Source organism: Bombina bombina, chromosome 2 (genome assembly GCF_027579735.1).
Source record: "Bombina bombina isolate aBomBom1 chromosome 2, aBomBom1.pri, whole genome shotgun sequence".
In the NCBI taxonomy this organism is placed as follows: Eukaryota; Metazoa; Chordata; class Amphibia; order Anura; family Bombinatoridae; genus Bombina; species Bombina bombina.
This window is the reverse complement of record NC_069500.1, coordinates 618,756,620-618,783,291: the sequence shown is the minus strand read 5'-3', so window position 1 is coordinate 618,783,291 and position 26,672 is coordinate 618,756,620. Positions and strand designations below refer to the sequence as shown.

Here is a 26,672-nt window from a genome sequence, read left to right as displayed (position 1 = left end):
GCATATGTTATATGATTAGGCATATGTTGCGTGATTAGGAGCATATGTTGCGTGATTAGGAGCATATGTTGCATGATTAGGAGCATATGTTGTATGATTAGGAGCATATGTAAAAGTTGTCTAATGCAAGTTATCTTTAAGAAATTAAGTGACAATTCTAGGTTTCTTATTATTTCCAAGTTCCTGACAAGTTTAATGACAGTTCATTAAATTAAGGACACTGTCTAAATGTTATCTTATTTTAGTCCCAAAATGCTTCATATAACACATTGTAAAATGCAAATTCTATAGCGCCTTACATTGAGTACAAACTAAACATTATTCGGTGTGCCTTGGTAGCAGAGTGCCCTGTGCACAAGCATTCAAACACCACACTTCCTCAGAGAGTCAACAGTGGCTTGTATGACACAAATTAAAAGTACAGTAAAGCCCTTGTAATTTCAAGGCATTTCTGTTGTGGGGTTATAGAATAACATCAGCCAAGCTTACATATTTTTAAAACAAATTAACATTGTTTTTACAATCTGGGGTTTAGTGTGCAGACAACAAGGCTAGCCATGGGCATAATGTTAGTATAAAATACAATGTTTTGCAGTTGTCATCTGTTAAAGCTAATTAGGGGCAAATATGTGAGCAGGGTTAGCCTTGAGGAGTCAGTAATGTGCTTGTTCAGGTCTGAGAATTAAAATTAAAATCATATAATACAACCAGATACAATCAGCAGATGTAAACATTTTACTTAAAGGGATGTGAAACTCATTTTTTTCTATCATGAGTTAGATAGAACAGGCAATTTTAAGCAACTTTCTAATTTACTCCTATAATCATTTTTTCTTTATTCTCTTGGTATGCTTTGTTGAATGAGCAGCATAGCACTACTGGTTGCTGACTGAACACATGGGTGAGCCAATGACAATCGGTATATACATGCAGCCACCAATCAGCAGCCAGAACCTAGGTTCTTTGCTGCTCCTGAGCTTTCCTAGATAAACCTTTCACCAAAGGATAACAACAGAAGGAAGCAACTTAAATAATAGAAGTAATTTGGAAAGTTGTTTAAAATTGTATTCTCTATCTGAATCATAAAAGAAAAGTTTTGTGCTTCATGTCCCTTTATGGCTTGTTTTGGAATATTCTATATCTATCTATATTACTATAAACAAATAATAATCCATAGCTCTTAAAAATAATAAATAGCGGACTCAATATATTAGTTAGCTCTATACATTTGTGTAGAGTGCAATTAAATGGCAATACATCTTATAAGGAAAGCAGGTAAATTGCTGATAATTAAAAGGTATAAGGTCAGTAATTATACAGAAAACAACCACATAGGAAGCAATCTCACAAAGTGTACAGAAATATTTTTTAACATAAATCTAATAAACTCATATATTTAAAAGTAGATAGATTCAATAAATTATCTTTCTGAAAACAGCAAAATATAGCAACTCATAGCTATAGTGTAGGGCATACAGTTACCCTATGAGTGACGCAATGGGTCAGATTTATCAAAGTCCGGTGGACAGGGGAGGACATCTTTGCCCTTGTCTGTCTGGCATTGCGTCCCCAGTTTTATCATTTCACACTAAGGCAACGATGCACCCTGCTCAAGTGCAGCGAATGAAGCACAAGCAGTGGCTCTCAATCTCCACGGTCGTAAAAGTTTGGGGGGGATTCAGATACGCCACATAAATCTAAATAAATCTGTCCCTTTGACAAATCTGTCCCAAATTATAAGCTCTCTTCTCCAGATCACACTATTGATCTTAACACCATAAAATGAAATTATAAAATATATTAAATTCACAGCATAAAATGAAAAATCAAATTGTGCATTTCTCTTCTTGTGTAATCAACCAGGCAACACAAGTTTGCATGTGTCCCATTTAACACATAAAATACCATTTATTGAATTGCTTACACACAATGTTCCCAGACAGGAAACCTGTCTTCCTATGTTTAAGGCAAGCAAAGCAGTATTCACTTTCAGGGTATAAGATTGCACATGCAATCTATTGTCCAGCTCTGCCTCCTGCTCTCACACAACCAATTGTGCAAGAGTAAGGCTTGTCAATTATCCTGAAAAATTAGATTGGAATATTTTATGACCACCACCTCAGAGGCTAGGAAGCAGCAGTCTAATAACTCTGTTGCAGTGGTTAAACACACAGTAGTGTAGGGTCGTTAGCCTCAAAATGATATGCTCTAATGAATTACACCATGTAATCTTTCGACTATTGTGTCCCTTTAATATAATTTGAAAGTAAAAATATTGTAAACACAATTACAGGTGAAACATGTAACATTGGATTTATGTGATTAATGACAATCTTTCTTCTCTTCCTCCTCTACTTCTTTTCTAAACTCTTCAAAATACAAAAAACAAGGCTTTTATTTTTGTTATTATGGATTTTCAATGAATAATTGGTGTTTGTTTGACGTTAATGTTGTATTTCTGTAATTTATTTTGTTTGTCTAAGGGCTATTTGTAATTTAGTTTAGGGTAGGGCTTTTTTATTGTGGGGGGGGCTTTTATATTTTGTTAGGGGGATTAGATTAGGTGTAATTAGTTTAAAAAATCTTGTAATTTGTTTATTATTTTCTGTAATTTAGTTTTTTTTTGTACTTTAGCTAATTTATTTAATTGTATTTAATTTAGGGAATTAATTTAATTATAGTGTAGTGTTAGGTGTTTTTGTAACTTAGGTTAGGTTTTATTTTACAGGTACTTTTGTATTTATTTTAGCTAGGTAGTTTATTAAATAGTTAATAACTATTTAGTAACTATTCTACCTAGTTAAAATAAATACATGCCAGTAAAATAAAAATAAACCCTAAGATAGATACAATGTAACTATTAGTTATATTGTAGCTAGCTTAAGGTTTATTGTATAGGTAAGTATTTAGTTTTAAATAGAAATAATTTAGTTAATTATAGTAATTTTATTTATATTTATTTAAATTATATTTAAGTTAGGGGGTGTTATGGTTAGGGTTAGACTTAGGTTTAGGGGTTAATAAATTTAGAATAGTGGCGGCGATGTTGGGGGCGGCAGATTAGCGATGCGGGAGTGCGACGGTTTAGGGGTTAATATGTTTATTATAGTGGCGGCGACGTTGGGGGAGGTAGATTAGGGGTTAAGAAGTGTAGGTAGGATGCGGCGACATTGGGGAAGGCAGATTAGGGGTTAATAAAAATAATGTAGGTGTCGGCGATGTTGGGGGCATCAGATTAGGGGTTCATAAGTATAATGTAGGTGGCGGCGGTGTCCGGAGCGGCAGATTAGGGGTTAATAATATAATGTAGGTTGCGGCGATGTCGGGGGCGGCAGATTAGGGGTTAATAAGTGTAAGATTAGCAGTGTTTAGACTCGGGGTTCATAAATTTTATTTCCCCATAGGAATCAATGGGGCTGCGTTACGGAGTTTTACGCTGCTTTTTTTGCAAGTGTTAGACTTTTTTTCAGCCAACTCTCCTCGTTGATTCCTATGGGGAAATCGTGCACGAGCACGTTACACCAGCTCACCGCTAACGTAAGCAGCGCTGGTATTGGAGTGCGGTAAGGAGAAAAATTTTGCTCAACACTCACTTCTTGTCTGGGTTGTAAAAACCTGTAATACCAGCGCTGTCTGTAAGTGAGCGGTGAGCATAAACTGCTCGTAAGCACCACATAGTCTCTAACGCAAAACTCATAATCTAGGTGCAAGATTGCGAACATGTGAGTGGACATGGGCATCCACAAATTTTCCTCCCCACCTGAAGTACAAACTGCATAAAAAAAGACAATTGAATGTCTATTTTTTTCTTTCAGCTCAATTTTAGAGGAAGAAGCACAGTATTCTGGGAGTTACATAACATTCATAACTATTTCCCTCCCAGTATTGTGCCACTGCAGTTCCCAGCATACAATGTACAATGGTGGGGAGTGAGTTTTGCATGAGGGCATGTCCCCCTCCTCTGTGTGTGCTATGAGCCATGTAGGGGGATTTCCACACCCACCAAATTTTAACAGTGTACCTTTATTTTCTGGGCATATTTCACTTTATTGCCCCCCTCACAGAAAAAATTCTGTGGACGCCCATGTGTGTGGTGCTTATCTCAGTACCTACAAGAGTACACCCCACTGCAAGCATGCACCACCCATGTAGCTTTTTTATAATAAAAAAAGCAGGGGTCAAGTCGAGCGGGAATGCATGGGAATGGAGTTCCAATACTATTTTTGCAGGAGGAACTAAGACAGAGAACAGAAACACTTTAGTAAACAGTCTGGTTAGAGGGATAGTGAGATCCTCTAGTAATGGGACGTAACACTTTCTACAATACACTAAATGCAAGCCTGCCAGTGGTCCTGCTGTGTGGTTACCCTGCACTGAGTGCAACACATGGAGCTTACATTTCAGTGAGGCTTGCTATCCCAACAACTCTAACAAGATGATTTACTTTGCACAGCAGTACTCTATTGCAGCCCTCTCTTTAATGAACTATCCATTTAGGAAAATCCCGGAATTAACATCCTCTATTATTGCCTGCTCCTTGTTGACAAGGCAAATAACTACTGGGAGAGAGGGAAGTAGGAGGGGTATTTATAGCTTTGTTGTAGGGTGTCTTTGCCTCCTCCTGGTGGCCAGAAAGTGAATTCCCACAAGTAAGGAATTTCATGAACTATCAGTGCCTTAGATAGAAATTTACTTTTGAAGTGGGCAGCTGGAGCAAAGGGGATTAGAGTGCTGCAATACACAATGAAAATGTAATGGAGTCGATATTGAAAATGGTTCATTGCTATCTGTTAACATGCTGATAAATCTCAAAAGATAAATTGTGACCAATCCTATAGCTAAATTACATTTTCTAACAAATTAGAGAATGTAATTTGCATTAGAATAAAAAATATGCAACCTAAAAGCATCATCATTTAAGTTGCTATTCAAAAACAATCTTCAAGTAAAAAATATATCTGTCGAAATGCTGATATGAATGTTGTGTACTAATGTGTGCAAATTATTCTAATTTAAAAGGGTAAGAAGAGAGAACACCATCTGTCTGGATTAAACAATTAGATTATACAGCAGTCTGATTTAAACAATGGAATCAGATGAACTGCTTAAAAACAGTGAATATACACGTTTCCAAAAGTTTTTTGAGGACAATTTATTAGCTAAATACATACATTTTGTTTCAGGCCTAATTGAAACAATTACTGCCTTTACCTGTAAGGATTTATCTAAAGCTTAACATGTTGGCTATAGTATAAGATCTGATGACTGCAAAATAGGAACATTTTGTACAACCATTTCTTTACCATGGTAACCTACATCTACACAACCACGTGTTTTGAGTGAAGTAATTAGGAGTAACGTTTTTGGTTTTGTCAGAAAAAGTTCTATTCAAGAAGCATAAAATTGAGTTAGATTATAGGTTTGAGGACTTTAACATAATATTTACCATTAAAAACACTGCAAGTTGATTAAATGATTGCTCAAAACAATTGTGTAATTGTGTCTTAAATTTGTTTCTTAAAAAAGAAAACATAATTTATGTAAGAATTTACCTGATAAATTAATTTATTTCATATTGGCAAGAGTCCATGAGCTAGTGACGTATTGGATATACAATCCTACCAGGAGGGGCAACGTTTCCCAAACCTCAAAATGCCTATAAATACACCCCTCACCACACCCACAATTCAGTTTAACGAATAGCCAAGAAGTGGGGTCATAAAGAAAGGAGCAAAAAGCATAAACAAAGGAATTGGAATAATTGTGCTTTATACAAAAAAATCATAACCAACATAAATTATGTTTTCTTTCATGTAATTGGCAAGAGTCCATGAGCTAGTGACGTATGGGATAGCAATACCCAAGATGTGGAACTCCACGCAAGAGTCACTAGAGAGGGAGGGATAAAAATAAAGACAGCCAATTCCGCTGAAAAATTAATGTCCAAAGAATGCATAGGCTCAAACGGAGGAGCCTGTAAAGCCTTTAAAACCAAATTAAGATTCCAAGGAGGAGAGATTGATTTAATGACAGGCTTGATACGAACCAAAGCCTGTACAAAACAATGAATATCAGGGAGTTTAGCAATTTTTCTGTGGAATAAAACAGAAAGAGCAGAGATTTGTCCTTTCAAAGAACTCGTAGACAAACCCTTATCCAAACCATCCTGAAGAAACTGTAAAATTCTAGGAATTCTAAAAGAATGCCAAGAGAATTTATGAGAAGAACACCATGAAATGTAAGTGTTCCAAACTCGATAATAAATGTTTCTAGAAACAGATTTACCAGCTTGCAACATACCTCTATGACTAAGCACTAAGCGTTCAATTTCCATGATCCTGATAGAAAAACGGACCTTGAGATAGAAGGTCTGGCCTTAGTGGAAGTGGCCATGGTTGGCAACTGGACATCCGAACAAGATCCACATACCAAAACCTGTGAGGCCATGCTGGAGCCACCAGCAGTACAAACAATTGCTCCATGATGATCTTGGAAATCACTCTTGGAAGAAGAACTAGAGGCGGAAAAATATAGGCAGGTTGATAATTCCAAGGAAGTATCAATGCATCCACTGCTTGCCATCAGATCTATTTCTGGAAGCCCCCCCACATCTGAACAATTTGAAAAAACACATCTGGTGAAGAGACCACTCTCCCGGATGTAAAGCTTGACAACTGAGACAATCCGCTTCCCAATTGTCTATACCTGGGATATGGACCGCAGAAATTAGACAGGAGCTGGATTCTGCCCAAACAAGTATCCGGGATACTTCTTTCATAGCCTGAGGACTGTGAGTTCCACCCTGATGATTGACATACACCACAGTTGTGACATTGTCTGTCTGAAAACAAATAAATGGCTCTCTCTTCAACAGAGGCCAAAACTGAAGAGCTCTGAGAATCGCACGGAGTTCCAAAATATTGATTGGTAATCTCGCCTCTTGAGATTTCCAAACCCCTTGTGCTGTCAGAGATCCCCAGACAACTCCCCAACCTGTAAGACTCTCATCTGTTGTGATCACAGTCCAGGTTGGACGAACAAGAGAGGCCCCTTGAACTATACGATGGTGATCTAACCACCAAGTCAGAGATAGTCGAAAATTGGGATTTAAGGATAATAATTGTGATATCCTTTTATAATCCCTGCACCATTGGTTCAGCATACAAAGCAGAAGAGGTCTCATGTGAAAACGAGCAAAGGGGATCACGTCTGATGCTGCAGTCATGAGACCTAAAACCTCCATGCACATAGCTACTAAAGGGAATGACTGAGACTGAAGGGAATGACTGAGACTGAAGGTTCCGACAGGCTGCAACCAATTTCAGACGTCTCTTGTCTGTTAGAGACAAAGTCATGGATACTGAATCTATTTGGAAACCGAAAAAGGTTACCCTTGTCTGAGGAATCAAAGAACTTTTTGGTAAATTGATCCTCCAACCATGGCTTTGAAGAAACAACACTAGTTGATTTGTGTGAGATTCTGCAGAATGTAAAGACTAAGCAAGTACCAAGATATCGTCCAAATAAGGAAACACCGCAATACCCCGCACTCTGATTACAGAGAGTAGGGCCCCGAGAACCTTTGAAAAGATCCATGGAGCTGTCGCTAGGCCAAAAGGAAGAGCAACAAACTGGTAATGCTTTTCTAGAAAAGAGAATCTCAGGAACTGATAGTGATCTGGATGAATCGGAATATGAAGAAATGCATCCTGTAAGTCTATTGTGGACATATAATGCCCTTGCTGAACAAAAGGCAGAATAGTCCTTATAGTCACCATTTTGAATGTTGGTACTCTTACACAACGATTCAAGACTTTTAGATCTAGAACTGGTCTGAATGAATTTTCTTTCTTTGGGACAATGAACACATTTGAATAAAACCCCAGACCCTGTTCCTGAAAAGGAACTGGCACGATTACCCAAGATAACTCCAGGTCTGAAACACACTTCAGGAAAGCCTGCGCTTTCTCTGGTTTCACTGGAATGCGTGAGAGAAAAACATAATTTATGCTTACCTGATAAATTTATTTCTCTTGTAGTGTATCCAGTCCACGGATCATCCATTACTTGTGGGATATTCTCCTTCCCAACAGGAAGTTGCAAGAGGATCACCCACAGCAGAGCTGCTATATAGCTCCTCCCCTAACTGTCATATCCAGCCATTCGACAGAAAACAAACAGAGAAAGGAGAAACCATAGGGTGCAGTGGTGACTGTAGTTTAATTAAAATTTAGACCTGCCTTAAAAGGACAGGGCGGGCCGTGGACTGGATAAACTACAAGAGAAATAAATTTATCAGGTAAGCATAAATATGTTTTCTCTTGTTAAGTGTATCCAGTCCACGGATCATCCATTACTTGTGGGGATACCAATACCAAAGCTAAAGTACACGGATGATGGGAGGGACAAGGCAGGATTAAGCGGAAGGAACCACTGCCTGAAGAACCTTTCTCCCAAACACAGCCTCCGAAGAAGCAAAAGTATCAAATTTGTAAAATTTTGAAAAAGTGTGAAGCGCTGACCAAGTCGCAGCCTTGCAAATCTGTTCAACAGAGGCCTCATTTTTGAAGGCCCAGGTGGAAGCCACAGCTCTAGTAGAATGAGCTGAAATCCTTTCAGGGGGCTGCTGTCCAGCAGTCTCATAGGCTAGGCGTATTACGCTCCGAAGCCAAAAGGAAAGAGAGGTTGCCGAAGCTTTTTGACCTCTCCTCTGTCCAGAGTAAACGACAAACAGGGAAGATGTTTGACGAAAATCCTTAGTAGCTTGTAAGTAAAACTTCAAGGCACGGACTACGTCCAGATTATGTAAAAGACGTTCCTTCTTTGAAGAAGGATCAGGGCACAACGATGGAACAACAATCTCTTGATTGATATTCTTGTTAGAAACCACCTTAGGTAAAAACCCAGGTTTGGTACGCAGAACTACCTTATCTGCATGAAAAATCAGATAAGGAGAATCACATTGTAAGGCAGATAGCTCAGAGACTCTCCGAGCCGAGGAAATAGCCATCAAAAAGTGAACTTTCCAAGATAAAAGTTTAATATCAATGGAATGAAGGGGTTCAAACGGAACTCCTTGAAGAACCTTAAGAACCAAGTTTAAGCTCCACGGGGGAGCAACAGGTTTAAACACAGGCTTAATTCTAACCAAAGCCTGGCAAAATGCCTGGACGTCTGGAACCTCTGCCAGACACTTGTGCAAAAGAATAGACAGAGCAGAAATCTGTCCCTTTAAGGAACTAGCTGATAATCCTTTGTCCAAGCCCTCTTGGAGAAAAGACAATATTCTAGGAATCCTAACCTTACTCCATGAGTAATTCTTGGATTCACACCAATAAAGATATTTACTCCATATCTTGTGGTAGATTTTCCTGGTAACAGACTTTCGTGCCTGTATTAAAGTATCAATGACTGACTCGGAGAAGCCACGCTTTGATAGAATCAAGCGTTCAATCTCCATGCAGTCAGTCTCAGAGAAATTAGATTTGGATGATTGAAAGGACCTTGTATCAGAAGGTCCTGTCTTAGAGGCAGAGTCCATGGTGGAAAGGATGACATGTCCACTAGGTCTATTAGAAACAAGTTTGAGCAATGGCACTACGCTTAGACACGCTCCCCAATATATCTATAGTGGTCAATAATAATTACTTATTGTGAAGTCATTCTATGCTGTTTGAGGGAGGGGTGCTACCGCACAAAAATAGCATTCATACAAGGAGTGGAGGTGATAAAGTCACTTCCACGAAAGAATGCGGATAAAGCACTCACTGTCTTAACCTCTTGTGTGGCGTCAACTTCCAGAGTATAAAACTTAACTTTTATTTATTTGGCTAAAATAATTAGAGAAGGGGGAGAAAAGGGGAAACATAAACAATTAAAAACCTAAGATAGAGTAGTCCTGTATAGATTCTGTTATATACAGTAATTGTGTAAATAGGCCTTTGGGGTACGATAGCCCAAATAATAGTATTACAGTATAATCTATACAGAAATCGGTGTGGCACACCGGCTCAATTGAATAAAGCTGTATTGCTGTTGTGTAGATTATTATAACGCTACCCAGTGGGGGATTACTTCAGCTCAGCTGAGTTAGAAATTGTGGGTATTCAGCAATAGCAAGGATATCCCATACAACAAGTAATCAGTTTAATGCTGACATAATATGTTTATGTATACATATTGCTGTCATCCATATTATGAGGTTGTTATTTATTTGAAATGATCAATCACTTATAGGATAATCTACACAAAAATTTGCTAGATTTGTATGGGTTGTCCAGTGAGGGAAACAATACTTATGTTATAGTGTTGGGCTTCTTCTATTCTCTAAGATACCAGAGATAAGATAACTACCAGTTTTAAGGTTCAGTTATTCATTATTGTATCAGTGTAAATCATTTGATACCGACAGAGTTATTACTGCTGTTGTCTATCCATTCACTCACTTTATTATTTACTTATCGTAGGGTTAATGTCAAGTAAATTTGTTTATTTGCATTATAATGTCCTAATACCACTTATGTAATCACATTTGACCCTCTGGTCTGGAATGGTTTTGTGTTGAGAATAAACTGGAATTTAGTGTTATCAAGCTGTTATTGTTTCAGGCTTAAATGTAACCTCTTGAATCTATATTCTTATTCTGTTTCCTAATAGCTGAGTGTGCATTGAGGAAGTACTGAGTATTTCATATTGTCACGTCAGTATAGTGGTTTGGTATTAGATATAACTGCACAAAGTAACTTTATTTATGTTCAGCAGAAATCATGTTACTGTGCTGTTCATATGCAAGCCCCACTAAAGTGTTATATACTATCACTGGTTGTTGGCGTGATTAGACCAGCATATTTTGGTGCGGTAATACCACTACAAAATGTTAAGTATTTGGGTACAGTTTATTGCACTGGTTGTAGTTCCTAAAGTTCATTGAGCATTAACGGTACTGCTTGCAGTGTTGTACAGCACCTGCAGTGGGTGTTATAGTGAGTTAGAATTCACTGAGTTATAGTTCTATGGTCATAGGTAATATCCCTTTAATAAGATCACAGTCAGTGTTCAAATATATAGTTTTGTTACAGAAGTAAAGCGTAATGTAGTTAATTTTAGTTTTTTAGGCAGCAATAATGTACCTGCCAGAAAATCGCTACTTGTGACTCAGTGCCCTGTTAATATGTACACTTTAGCTCACTTCTGTAATACAGTTTAGGTGCTATTATGGATGCTATTTTCTTATTCTCAAAATAGTATTGAGCTGCCGGAAGGCAGTATCTTCTGTTAGACTACTGTTTGTGAATCTATCTCTCTATTACTTGCCTGATTTTTACAGTAATTCCTAATAATTTAGGTTTTACTAGTACCCTAAATTAGCCCAGTTACTCGCATAAATGCCCCATATTAGATATAGCCGTATTGTATCTTTCAACCTTTAACATATTACTGGTTACGCTATAAAGAGGTCATGAATTTGAGCTTGTGTTATAAGCGATATTAGTCAGTGGATGTCCCTCTAAGTATTGTATCCTAAGTGGTGTACCACGCTGACACCCTATTGATGCCGGTGAGCCACAGTACAACGTAACAGACTACTTTCTCTTAATTTTAAAAAAGAGCTAAACAGTGCTCTGTATCTACACCTAACGCGTTTCGCCCGTTTAGGGCTTTATCAAAGGCCACTAGGTCTGCATACCAAGTCCTGCGTGGCCACGCAGGTGCTATCAGAATCACCGATGCTCTCTCCTGTTTGATTTTGGCAATCAGTTGAGGGAGCAGAGGAAACGGTGGAAACACATAAGCCAGGTTGAAGAACCAAGGTGCTGCTAGAGCATCTATCAGCGTCGCTTCTGGGTCCCTGGACCTGGATCCGTAACAAGGAAGCTTGGCGTTCTGGCGAGACGCCATGAGATCCAACTCTGGTTTGCCCCAACGATGAATCAACTGAGCAAACACCTCCGGATGGAGTTCCCACTCCCCCGGATGGAAAGTCTGACGACTTAGAAAATCTGCCTCCCAGTTCTCCACGCCTGGGATATGGATTGCTGACAGGTGGCAAGAGTGGTACTCTGCCCAGCGAATTATTTTTGAGACTTCTAACATCGCTAGGGAACTCCTGGTTCCCCCTTGATGGTTGATGTAAGCCACAGTTGTGATGTTGTCCGACTGAAATCTGATGAACCTCAGTGTTGCTAACTGAGGCCAAGCCAGAAGAGCATTGAATATCGCTCTTAACTCCAGAATATTTATTGGAAGGAGTTTCTCCTCCTGAGTCCACGATCCCTGTGCCTTCAGGGAATTCCAGACTGCACCCCAACCTAGAAGGCTGGCATCTGTTGTTACAATTGTCCAATCTGGCCTGCGAAAGGTCATACCCTTGGACAGGTGTACCCGAGACAACCACCAGAGAAGAGAATCTCTGGTCTCTTGATCCAGATTTAGCAGAGGGGACAAATCTGTGTAATCCCCATTCCACTGACTCAGCATGCCTGAGATGAAGGCGCGCAAATGGCACTATGTCCATTGCCGCTACCATTAAGCCGATTACCTCCATACACTGAGCTACCGAAGGGCGCGGAATGGAGTGAAGAACACGGCAAGCATTTAGAAGTTTTGATAACCTGGACTCCGTCAGGTAAATTTTCATTTCTACAAAATCTATAAGAGTCCCTAAGAAGGAGACTCTTGTGAGTGGGGATAGAGAACTCTTTTCCTCGTTCACTTTCCACCCGTGCGACCTCAGAAATGCCAGAACTATCTCTGTATGAGACTTGGCAACTTGAAAGCTTGACGCCTGTATCAGGATGTCGTCTAGATACGGAGCCACCATTATGCCTCGCGGTCTTAGAACCGCCAGAAGTGAGCCCAGAACCTTTGTAAAGATTCTCGGGGCTGTAGCCAACCCGAAGGGAAGAGCTACAAATTGGTAATGCCTGTCTAGAAAGGCAAACCTTAGAAACCGATGATGATCTTTGTGAATCGGTATGTGAAGGTAGGCATCCTTTAAGTCCACTGTGGTCATGTACTGACCTTCTTGGATCATGGGTAGGATGGTCCGAATAGTTACCATTTTGAAAGATGGAACTCTGAGGAATTTGTTTAAGATCTTTAGATCCAAAATTGGTCTGAAGGTTCCCTCTTTTTTGGGAACCACAAACAGATTTGAATAAAAACCCTGTCCTTGTTCCGTTCGTGGAACTGGATGGATCACTCCCATAACTAGGAGGTCTTGCACACAGCATAGGAATGCCTCTTTCTTTATCTGATTTGCAGATAGCCTTGAAAGATGAAATCTCCCTTGTGGAGGGGAAGCTTTGAAGTCCAGAAGATATCCCTGAGATATGATCTCCAACGCCCAGGGATCCTGAACATCTCTTGCCCACGCCTGGGCGAAGAGAGAAAGTCTGCCCCCTACTAGATCCGTCGCCGGATAGGGGGCCGTTCCTTCATGCTGTCTTAGAGGCAGCAGCAGGCTTTCTGGCCTGCTTGCCTTTGTTCCAGGACTGGTTAGGTTTCCAGGCCTGCTTAGATTGAGCAAAAGTTCCCTCTTGTTTTGGAGCGGAGGAAGTTGATGCTGCACCTGCCTTGAAATTTCTGTTTGGCCTTTGCTTTGGCCCTGTCCTGAGGAAGGGTGTGACCCTTACCTCCAGTAATGTCAGCAATAATTTCCTTCAAACCAGGCCCGAATAAGGTCTGCCCCTTGAAAGGAATGTTGAGTAATTTAGACTTCGAAGTCACGTCAGCTGACCAGGATTTAAGCCATAGCGCCCTACGCGCTTGGATGGCGAATCCGGAATTCTTAGCCGTTAGTTTAGTCAAATGAACAATGGCATCAGAAACAAATGAGTTAGCTAGCTTAAGTGTTCTAAGCTTGTCAATAATTTCAGTCAATGGAGCTGTATGGATGGCCTCTTCCAGGGCCTCAAACCAGAATGCCGCCGCGGCCGTGACAGGCGCAATGCATGCAAGGGGCTGTAAAATAAAACCTTGTTGAATAAACATTTTCTTAATGTAACCCTCCAATTTTTTATCCATTGGATCTGAAAAAGCACAACTGTCCTCAACCGGATAGTAGTACGCTTTGCTAAAGTAGAAACTGCTCCCTCCACCTTAGGGACCGTCTGCCATAAGTCCCGTGTAGTGGTGTCTATTGGAAACATTTTTCTAAATATAGGAGGTGGGGAAAAAGGCACACCTGGTCTATCCCACTCCTTGCTAATAATTTCTGTAAGCCTTTTAGGTATAGGAAAAACATCAGAACACACCGGTACCGCATAGTATTTATCCAGCCTACACAATTTCTCTGGTACTGCAACTGTGTTACAGTCATTCAGTGCAGCTAATACCTCCCCAAGCAACACACGGAGGTTCTCAAGCTTAAATTTAAAATTAGAAATCTCTGAATCAGGTTTCCCCGAATCAGAGATGTCACCCACAGACTGAAGCTCTCCGTCCTCATGATCTGCATATTGTGACGCAGTATCAGACATGGCCCTTACAGCATCTGCGCGCTCTGTATTTCTCCTAACCCCAGAGCAATCGCGCTTGCCTCTTAATTCAGGCAACCTGGATAATACCTCTGACAGGGTATTATTCATGATTGCAGCCATGTCCTGCAAGGTAATCGCTATGGGCGTCCCTGATGCAATTGGCGCCATATTAGCGTGCATCCCCTGAGTGGGAGGCGAAGGGTCTGACACGTGGGGAGAGTTAGTCGGCATAACTTCCCCCTCGTCAGAATCTTCTGGTGATATTTCTTTTATAGTTAAAGACTGATCTTTACTGTTTAAGGTGAAATCAATACATTTAGTACACATTCTCCTATGGGGCTCCACCATGGCTTTCAAACATAATGAACAAGTAGTTTCCTCTGTGTCAGACATGTTTAAACAGACTAGCAATGAGACTAGCAAGCTTGGAAAACACTTTAAACAAGTTTACAAGCAATATAAAAAACGTTACTGCACCTTTAAGAAACACAAATTTTGTCAAAATTTGAAATAACAGTGAAAAAAGGCAGTTACACTAACGAAATTTTTACAGTGTATGTAACAAGTTAGCAGAGCATTGCACCCACTTGCAAATGGATGATTAACCCCTTAATACCCAAAACGGAATAATAAAAGACAAAAACGTTTTTTTCAGTCACAACAACTGCCACAGCTCTACTGTGGCTTTTTACCTCCCTCAAAAACGACTTTGAAGCCTTTTGAGCCCTCCAGAGATGTCCTGGATCATGCAGGAAGAAGCTGGATGTCTGTGTCTGTAATTTTTGCTGTGCAAAAAAACGCTAAAATAGGCCCCTCCCACTCATATTACAACAGTGGAAAGCCTAAGGAAACTGTTTCTAGGCAAAAACATAATTTATGTAAGAACTTACCTGATAAATTCATTTCTTTCATATTAGCAAGAGTCCATGAGCTAGTGACGTATGGGATATACATTCCTACCAGGAGGGGCAAAGTTTCCCAAACCTCAAAATGCCTATAAATACACCCCTCACCACACCCACAATTCAGTTTAACGAATAGCCAAGAAGTGGGGTGATAAAAAAGTGCGAAAGCATATAAAATAAGGAATTGGAAGAATTGTGCTTTATACAAAATCATAACCACCACAAAAAAAGGGCGGGCCTCATGGACTCTTGCTAATATGAAAGAAATGAATTTATCAGGTAAGTTCTTACATAAATTATGTTTTCTTTCATGTAATTAGCAAGAGTCCATGAGCTAGTGACGTATGGGATAATGACTACCCAAGATGTGGATCTTTCCACACAAGAGTCACTAGAGAGGGAGGGATAAAATAAAGACAGCCAATTCCTGCTGAAAATAATCCACACCCAAAATAAAGTTTAACGAAAAACATAAGCAGAAGATTCAAACTGAAACCGCTGCCTGAAGTACTTTTCTACCAAAAACTGCTTCAGAAGAAGAAAATACATCAAAATGGTAGAATTTAGTAAAAGTATGCAAAGATTTCTCCTTAGAATTCTTAGGATTAGGACATAATGAAGGAACCACAATTTCTCTACTAATGTTGTTGGAATTCACAACCTTAGGTAAAAATTCAAAAGAAGTTCGCAACACCGCCTTATCCTGATGAAAAATCAGAAAAGGAGACTCACAAGAAAGAGCAGATAATTCAGAAACTCTTTTGGCAGAAGAGATGGCCAAAAGGAACAAAACTTTCCAAGAAAGTAATTTAATGTCCAATGAATGCATAGGTTCAAACGGAGGAGCTTGAAGAGCCCCCAGAACCAAATTCAAACTCCAAGGAGGAGAAATTGACTTAATGACAGGTTTTATACAAACCAAAGCTTGTACAAAACAATGAATATCAGGAAGAATAGCAATCTTTCTGTGAAAAAGAACAGAAAGAGCAGAGATTTGTCCTTTCAAGGAACTTGCGGACAAACCTTTATCTAAACCATCCTGAAGAAACTGTAAAATTCTCGGAATTCTAAAAGAATGCCAAGAAAAATGATGAGAAATACACCAAGAAATATAAGTCTTCCAGACTCTATAATATATCTCTCTAGATACAGATTTACGAGCCTGTAACATAGTATTAATCACAGCGTCAGAGAAACCTCTTTGACGAAGAATCAAGCGTTCAATCTCCATACCTTTAAATTTAAGGATTTCAGATCCTGATGGAAAAAAGGACCTTGTGACAGAAGGTCTGGTCTTAACGGAAGAGTCCACGGTTGGCAAGAGGCCATCCGGACAAGATCCGCATACCAAAACCTGTGAGGCCATGCCGGAGCTACCAGCAGAACAAACGAGCATTCCTTCAGAATCTTGGAGATTACTCTTGGAAGAAGAACTAGAGGCGGAAAGATATAGGCAGGATGATACTTCCAAGGAAGTGATAATGCATCCACTGCCTCCGCCTGAGGATCCCGGGATCTGGACAGATACCTGGGAAGTTTCTTGTTTAGATGGGACGCCATCAAATCTATTTCTGGAAGTTCCCACATTTGAACGATCTGAAGAAACACCTCTGGGTGAAGAGACCATTCGCCCGGATGCAACGTTTGGCGACTGAGATAATCCGCTTCCCAATTGTCTACACCTGGGATATGAACCGCAGAGATTAGACAGGAGCTGGATTCCGCCCAAACCAAAATTCGAGATACTTCTTTCATAGCCAGAGGACTGTGAGTTCCTCCTTGATGATTGATGTATGCCACAGTCGTGACATTGTCTGTCTGAAAACAAATGAACGATTCTCTCTTCAGAAGAGGCCAAAACTGAAGAGCTCTGAAAATTGCACGGAGTTCCAAAATATTGATCGGTAATCTCACCTCCTGAGATTCCCAAACTCCTTGTGCCGTCAGAGATCCCCACACAGCTCCCCAACCTGTGAGACTTGCATCTGTTGAAATTACAGTCCAGGTCGGAAGCACAAAAGAAGCCCCCTGAATTAAACGATGGTGATCTGTCCACCACGTTAGAGAGTGTCGAACAATCGGTTTTAAAGATATTAATTGAGATATCTTTGTGTAATCCTTGCACCATTGATTCAGCATACAAAGCTGAAGAGGTCGCATGTGAAAACGAGCAAAGGGGATCGCGTCCGATGCAGCAGTCATAAGACCTAGAATTTCCATGCATAAGGCTACCGAAGGGAATGATTGTGACTGAAGGTTTCGACAAGCTGCAATCAACTTTAGACGTCTCTTGTCTGTTAAAGACAGAGTCATGGACACTGAATCCATCTGGAAACCCAGAAAGGTTACCCTTGTCTGAGGAATCAAAGAACTTTTTGGTAAATTGATCCTCCAACCATGATCTTGAAGAAACAACACAAGTCGATTCGTATGAGATTCTGCTAAATGTAAAGACTGAGCAAGTACCAAGATATCATCCAAATAAGGAAATACCACAATACCCTGTTCTCTGATTACAGACAGCAGGGCACCGAGAACCTTTGTAAAAATTCTTGGAGCTGTAGCTAGGCCAAACGGCAGAGCCACAAACTGGTAATGCTTGTCCAGAAACGAGAATCTCAGGAACTGATAATGATCTGGATGAATCGGAATATGCAGATATGCATCCTGTAAATCTATTGTGGACATATAATTCCCTTGCTGAACAAAAGGTAAGATAGTCCTTACAGTTACCATCTTGAACGTTGGTATCCTTACATAACGATTCAATATTTTTAGATCCAGAACTGGTCTGAAAGAATTCTCCTTCTTTGGTACAATGAAGAGATTTGAATAAAACCCCATCCCCTGTTCCGGAACTGGAACTGGCATAATTACTCCAGTCAACTCTAGATCTGAAACACATTTCAGAAATGCTTGAGCTTTTACTGGATTTACTGGGACACGGGAAAGAAAAAATCTCTTTGCAGGAGGTCTCAACTTGAAACCAATTCTGTACCCTTCTGAAACAATGCTCTGAATCCAAAGATTGTGAACAGAATTGATCCAAATTTCCTTGAAAAAACGTAACCTGCCCCCTACCAGCTGAGCTGGAATGAGGGCCGCACCTTCATGTGGACTTAGAAGCAGGCTTTGCCTTTCTAGCTGGCTTGGATTTATTCCAGACTGGAGATGGTCTCCAAACTGAAACTGCTCCTGAGGATGAAGGATCAGGCTTTTGTTCTTTGTTGAAACGAAAGGAACGAAAACGATTATTAGCCCTGTTTTTACCTTTAGATTAGAAGTACCATCTGACGTAGGAATAGTAGTACGTTTAGCAAGGGTAGAAATAGCCCCATCAACTTTAGGGATCTTGTCCCAAAATTCTAATCTGTCAGACGGCACAGGATATAATTGCTTAAAACGTTTAGAAGGAGTAAATGAATTACCCAAATTATCCCATTCTTTGGAAATTACTGCAGAAATAGCATTAGGAACAGGAAAAACTTCTGGAATAACCACAGGAGCTTTAAATACCTTATCTAAACGTTTAGAATTAGTATCAAGAGGACCAGAATCCTCTATTTCTAAAGCAATTAGTACTTCTTTAAGTAAAGAACGAATAAATTCCATTTTAAATAAATATGAAGATTTATCAGCATCAACCTCTGAGACAGAATCCTCTGAACCAGAGGAATCATCAGAATCAGAATGATGATGTTCATTTAAAAATTCATCTATAGGGAGAGAAGTTTTAAAAGATTTTTTACGTTTACTAGAAGGAGAAATAACAGACATAGCCTTCTTTATGGATTCAGAAACAAATTCTCTTATATTATCAGGAACATTCTGCACCTTAGATGTTGAAGGAACTGCAACAGGCAATGGTACTTTACTAAAGGAAATATTATCTGCTTTAACAAGTTTGTCATGACAATCAATACAAACAACAGCTGGAGGAATAGCTACCAAAAGTTTACAGCAGATACACTTAGCTTTGGTAGATTCAGCACTTGACAGCGATTTTCCTGTAGTATCTTCTGACTCGGATGCAACGTGAGACATCTTGCAATATGTAAGAGAAAAAACAACATATATATAAAGCAAAATTGATCAAATCCCTTAAATGACAGTTTCAGGAATGGGAAAAAATGCCAAAGAACAAGCTTCTAGCAACCAGAAGCAATAAAAAATGAGACTTAAATAATGTGGAGACAAAAGTGACGCCCATATTTTTTCGCGCCAAATAAGACGCCCACATTATTTGGCGCCTAAATGCTTTTTGGCGCCAAAAATGACGCCACATCCGGAACGCCGACATTTTTGGCGCAAAATAACGTCAAAAAAATGACGCAACTTCCGGCGACACGTATGACGCCGGAAACGGAATAGAATTTTTGCGCCAAAAAAGTCAGCGCCAAGAATGACGCAATAAAATGAAGCATTTTCAGCCCCCGCGAGCCTAACAGCCCACAGGGAAAAAGTCAAATTTTAAGGTAAGAAAAATGTTAAATTAAAATGCATTATCCCAAATATGAAACTGACTGTCTGAAAATAAGGAAAGTTGAACATTCTGAGTCAAGGCAAATAAATGTTTGAATACATATATTTAGAACTTTATAAACAAAGTGCCCAACCATAGCTATGAGTGTCACAGAAAATAAGACTTACTTACCCCAGGACACTCATCTACATATAGCAGATAGCCAAACCAGTACTGAAACGAGAATCAGCAGAGGTAATGGTATATATAAGAGTATATCGTCGATCTGAAAAGGGAGGTAAGAGATGAATCTCTACGACCGATAACAGAGAACCTATGAAATAGACCCCTTAGAAGGAGATCACTGCATTCAATAGGCAATACTCTCCTCACATCCCTCTGACATTCACTGCACGCTGAGAGGAAAACCGGGCTCCAACTTGCTGCGGAGCGCATATCAACGTAGAATCTAGCACAAACTTACTTCACCACCTCCATCGGAGGCAAAGTTTGTAAAACTGAATTGTGGGTGTGGTGAGGGGTGTATTTATAGGCATTTTGAGGTTTGGGAAACTTTGCCCCTCCTGGTAGGAATGTATATCCCATACGTCACTAGCTCATGGACTCTTGCTAATTACATGAAAGAAATTCAAGCCAGCCATGTGGAAAAAAACTAGGCCCCAATAAGTTTTATCACCAAATACATATAAAAACGATTAAACATGCCAGCAAACGTTTTATATTACATTTTTATAAGATTATGTATCTCTATTTATAAGCCTGATACCAGTCGCTATCACTGCATTTAAGGCTTTACTTACATTAGTTCGGTATCAGCAGCATTTTCTAGCAAATTCCATCCCTAGAAAAATATTAACTGCACATACCTTATTGCAGGAAAACCTGCACGCCATTCCCTCTCTGAAGTTACCTCACTCCTCAGAATATGTGAGAACAGCCATGGATCTTAGTTACTTCTGCTAAGATCATAGAAAACGCAGGCAGATTCTTCTTCTAAATACTGCCTGAGATAAACAGTACACTCATTTAAAAATAACAAACTTTTGATTGAAGAATAAACTAAGTATAAAACACCACACTCCTCTTACGACCTCCATCTTGGTTGAGGCTTGCAAGAGAATGACTGGATATGACAGTTAGGGGAGGAGCTATATAGCAGCTCTGCTGTGGGTGATCCTCTTGCAACTTCCTGTTGGGAAGGAGAATATCCCACAAGTAATGGATGATCCATGGACTGGATACACTTAACAAGAGAAAACTCCTCACAAGCGGTCTTACTCTGAAACCTATTATGTACCCCTGAGAGACAATGTTCTGAACCCAATGATTTGGGACTGATTTTATCCAAACATCCTTGACAAATTTTAATCTGCCCCCTACCAGCTGAGCTGGAATGAGGACCGCACCTTCATGCGGACTTGGGGGCTGGTTTAGATCTCTTAAATGGCTTGGATTTATTTCAGATTGAGGAAGGTTTCCAATTGGAGACAGATTCCTTAGGGGAAGGATTAGGTTTCTGTTACTTATTTTGTCGAAAGGAACGAAAACAGTTAGAAGCTTTAAATTTACCCTTAGATTTTTTTATCCTGAGGCAAAAAAGCTCCCTTCCCCCCAGTAACAGTTGAAATTATAGAATCCAACTGAGAACCAAATAATTTATTACCTTGGAAAGAAAGAGATAGCAATGTCGATTTAGAAGTCATATCAGCATTCCAAGATTTAAGCCATAAAGCTCTTCTAGCTAAAATAGCTAAAGACATATATCTAACATCAATTCTGATGATATCAAAAATGGCATCACAAATGAAATTATTAGCATGTTGAATTAATTTAACAAGGCTATACACATTATGATCTGAAACTTGTTGCGCTAAAGTTCCCAACCAAAAAGTTGAGGCAGCTGCAACATCAGCCAAAGAAATAGCAGGCCTAAGAAGATGGCCTGAACATAAATAAGCTTTCCTTAGATAAGATTCAAGCTTCCTATCTAAAGGATCTTTAAAAGAAGTACTATCCTCCATAGGAATAGTAGTACGTTTAGCAAGAGTATAGATGGCCTCATCAACTTTGGGGATCTTTTCCCAAAACTCCAATCTATCAGTAGGCAAAGGATACAATTTTTTAAACCTTGAAGAAGGAGTAAAAGAAGTACCCAGTCTATTCCATTCCTTAGAAATCATATCTGAAATAGCATCAGGAACTGGAAAAACCTCTGGAATAACTACATGAGGTTTATAAACCGAATTTAAACGTTTACTAGTTTTAGTATCAAGAGGACTAGTCTCCTCCATATCTAATGCAATCAACACTTCTTTTAATAAAGAACGAATATACTCCATTTTAAATAAATAAGAGGATATGTCAGTGTCAATATCTGAGGCAGGATCCTCTGAATCAGACAGATCCTCATCAGAGATAGATAAATCAGTATGTTGTCGGTCATTAGAAAATTCATCAACTCTATGAGAAGTTTTAAAAGACCTTTTACATTTATTAGAAGGCGGACTGGCAGACAAAGCCTTCTGAATGGAATCAGAAATAAATTCTCTTAAATTTACAGGCATATCCTGAGCATTAGATGTTAAAGGACCAGGAACATGTAATGAACTACTACTGATGGAAACATTCTCTGCATGTAAAAGTTTATCATGACAACTATTACAAACTAAAGCTGGAGGAACAGTTACCACAAGTTTACAACAAATGAACTTAGCTTTGATAGAACCGATATCAGGCAGCAGGATTCCAGTAGTAGATTCTGAGACAGGATCAGATTGAGACATCTTGCAGTATATAAAAGAAAAAACAACATATAAAGCAAAATTATCAATTTCCTTATATGACAGTTTCAGGAATGGGAAAAAATGCAAACAGAATAGGCCTCTGACATAGAAAAAAAAGACCAGAAGCAAAAGGAATGAGGTCTTAAATAATGAAAAAATGTTTGGTGCCAAGTATGAAGCACCACAAAATGAAAAACATTTTTTGGCGCCAAAAACGTCCGGAACGAAACTCGAGTGTCATCGATGACGCAACCTCGAGAAAAGTTTCGGAGCCAACTAAGATGCCGGAAATGACGAATTTGTGTCAACAGACGTAATTTTCACGCCAAAAAAGTCTTGCACCAAGAATGACGCAATAAATTATAGCATTTTGCGCTCTTGCGAGCCTAATACAGCCCGCAATTTAAAAAGAGTCAATTTGAAAACCTCAGGTAAGAATTATTTAAAAAAAAAAAAAAAAAAAAAAAAAAAAAAAGCATTTCCCAGATATGAAACTGACAGTCTGCAAAAAGGAAATATACTGATAAACCTGAATCATGGCAAATATAAATACAAACATATATTTAGAACTTTATATATAAAGTGCCAAACCATAGCTGAGAGTGTCTTAAGTAAAAGAAACATACTTACCAAATGACACCCAGCAGATAGCCAAACCAGTACTGAAACGAAAATCAGTAGAGGTAATGGTATATAAGAGTATATATAGTCGATCTGAAAAGGAAGGTAGGAGATGAATCTCTACAACCGATAACAGAGAACCTACGAAATAGATCCCTGTTAGGAAGACCATTGTATTCAATAGGTGATACTCCCTTCACATCCCTCTGACATTCACTGTACTCTGAGAGGAACTGAGCTTCAACAATGCTGAGAAGTGCATATCAACGTAGAAATCTAGCACAAACTTACTTCACCACCTCCATAGGAGGCAAAGTTTGTAAAACTGAATTGTGGGTGTGGTGAGGGGTGTATTTATAGGCATTTTGAGGTTTAGGAAACGTTGCCCCTCCTGGTAGGATTATATATCCCATACGTCACTAGCTCATGGACTCTTGCCAATTACATGAAAGAAAACATTTTTTGTTCATCACTATCACTTTTTAGTTTCTGTTTAGTTCACCAATTAAATATTTGAAAGAAGCTTTGTAGTGTTAACAATGGGCTAAATTATGAGTGGATCGCTATCGTTATCACGAGGAACACAAATGCAATCGCGAGGTTGTGGTGTTTTCTACTCTCTAATTCATATTACAAGTGGCATGCTGTTTAAACTACCGCAAATTCATTTAAGTGAATTTGCAGTAATTTACAATCCTTATAATTTCTATGGCCGGCGTTGAGAGGAAATGTCGGCTCGTATTACAAGTTGAAAGTAAATGTGATGGCTCGAACGCAGACGCATTTAATGCTTAAACTTTTTATGCGACCTGAAAGTTTGCATAAAGAGTTTGGCTAGAGGAAGCAGTTGCACTAAACTACACCATTAACCCATAAACTGGCACAACCCCACATTGCAAACAACCCCTCTACACTATTAAACCCTAAACCGCCATATAGCCCAATGCAAATTCCCCCACTACACTTTTAACCCCTAAAACACCACAACCCCAATCGCAAAGTACCCAATAACCTCTAAACCTCCTAACCCTTCTAACACCCAAGTTCCCAAAACAAAACAAAAAAACTAACATTAAAAAAAAAAGAAAATAAAAAAAATTCCATTACAAAATACAAACTACTAAAAATAAAAAAAATAAAAACAGTTATGCCTATTCTAAAACTAAAGCCCCACTTAGTAGGTTGTTTTAGATTTGAGGGGGCGGGGGGAAGGTTAACTGTAGAATGAGTATTTATTTTAGTGAAAAAGAGCTAAATCACTTTAGGGCAATGCCTTACAAAAAGCCACTCTATAGCTTATTTTAGAGTTAGTATAGGTGTCTGTTATTTTAAGTAAGTGGGGCTTTAGTTTTAGAAAAGGCATAACTGTTTTTTTAAATTTTTGGTAATTTGTTTGATTTTTTTTTTCTGTAATGGTAGTTATTTTTTCATGTAATGTTATTGTATTTTTTTGGGGTAACTGGGTGTTAGGGTGCTAGATGTTAGTGGGTACAGTTTATGGGTTAATTGTGCAGAGGGGTAGTTTGCTATGAGGGGGTTTTAGGGGTTAATAGTGCAGTGGGGTACTTAGCGGTGGGCTATGTGGCGGGTTAAGGGTTAATAGAGTAGAGGGGTAATTTGCGATGTTGGGGTATAGTTGTTTAGAGTTTAATAGTGCAGAGGGGTATTTTGTTGTGATGGGTGTGGCGGTTTAGGGGTTAATAGTGTAGTGGGGTACTTTGCGGTGAGCTATGTGGCAATTTAGTGATTATTTATTAGGCTATTAGAGTATGGACTTATGGCGATTTGCGTTAGCTTGAGAGTATGGGTATTACATTTTTTCCCACTTTTCTCGATCCACTGAAATCTATGGGGTTTTGCGTTCTCAATATTCTAACTGCGTCTCTTTGCACGCATTGGGTTAGCGCGTGAGCGAAAAAACATTTACTTTTATCTTGTAATAAACACATTACCCGACGCTCAGAAAGAGCCGAAGTTGAATGGAGTTAGCTTGCGAGCAGGAGCAATAAATAACGCTTCACTCGTAATCTAGCCCTATATGTGCAGATAGTACTGTCTCCAGTGTGGAATGTTTAAACATTAATGGCACATTGTTAAATAAAATGGTATATTTTAAACAGATAACCAAATGTCCAACAGAGGAGTTCAATTCAAAGTCAAGCACCTGGATGTTGGCGGATGAAAACAATTGGTTGCATGAGGGTAGGGGGCGGCATTGCAAGAGTGTTCCCCAGAGCAATGATAAATATAGGGAAAATATTTGCCTCACAATTTCCGATCAAGTGTGGACAGGTTAACAACTTGCGAATCCTGTCTGCTCACAAATTTATAAATCTAGCCCTTAGTTCCACTATCATTCACTACTGCAACTGTAGTGAAATTAAAGGATTTTGTGAACATGTAAATATCTACTTGCTGCCAGAAGCATTATTCTTGGTTATTAGTCTGGGATTCAAACCACTTCTCTATTACATGTGATAATATACATAGTGGTCATATACACTGTGTGTTCAAAAGAGCTCAGACACCACCCAAGCAGAGAGTAATGGGAATTTTATTTTAATATACCTGCTGTATGAATGTTTTAATATGGGTAAAAAAAAACTTTACTATACATGCAGCAATATATGCAACATATTATTTTCTTTCAGAAAGTTAAATTCATAATAAATACAAAAGCTTATTCTTGCTACAAACAAGTGATTAAAGAGACATTAAACAGTAAATACATTTCATGTACCTCCCTCTAATTATGGGTGCTGCTATTTTTAAACCTAGTTGTCACTGCTGGTATCTGAAGCACATGCGCAAACACGTCAGCACTGTAAAACAGTGAACACTAGATTTCAAGATGGTGGCATCCATGACTAGAGGGAGGTGAGGAATAACCTCAATACTGTGCTTATAATGTGTCATTTGTTTTTACTATGCTTTTTATAACATGCTGCAAAAAGTGCGTGACAGTGTGTGTGAGTTTGTGTGAGAGTAATAATGCAGCTTTTAGGCTTTCTCTCCTACATCATACATGCGAAAGGCAATTCTGCAGTAAATTAAACTCCTCTTAAAACAAGATTACTCACGAAACAGGGCCATGGCAGTAGCTTTGAATGTTTTCTAGTATCCTGGGAGGCACCACTTCTTTGCACAGATAATGGTGGGCATCTGAGGTCAGTCTGTAATAACCGTCAGTAAGTGACACAAAGGAGAGGGCTTCTTTTAAAGAGCCAAATTCAACTTCCTGCAAAACAGTAAATAAATCAAATAAGTTATCAATACAATAAAACAGGAAGGTCATATGACCATACGTTATATGAAAAAAACTAAAGGATTTGTGATTCTAAATATAATTGACAAACTATAAATGTATTACAAATCAATTACAGCTTGTATGTTCCAGACA

The 26,672-nt window shown here is 39.1% G+C and overlaps 1 protein-coding gene across 1 annotated transcript in view; it reads right to left on the bottom strand.

The window, feature by feature from the left end:
• JAK2 (Janus kinase 2) overlaps positions 1 to 26,672 on the bottom strand; it is a 737,012-nt gene that overhangs the window by 164,505 nt on the left and 545,835 nt on the right. The window contains exon 8 of the mRNA XM_053702553.1: positions 26,353 to 26,510. Coding sequence (XP_053558528.1) covers positions 26,353 to 26,510 — 158 coding nt within the window. The remainder of the gene's footprint in view (positions 1 to 26,352; positions 26,511 to 26,672) is intronic.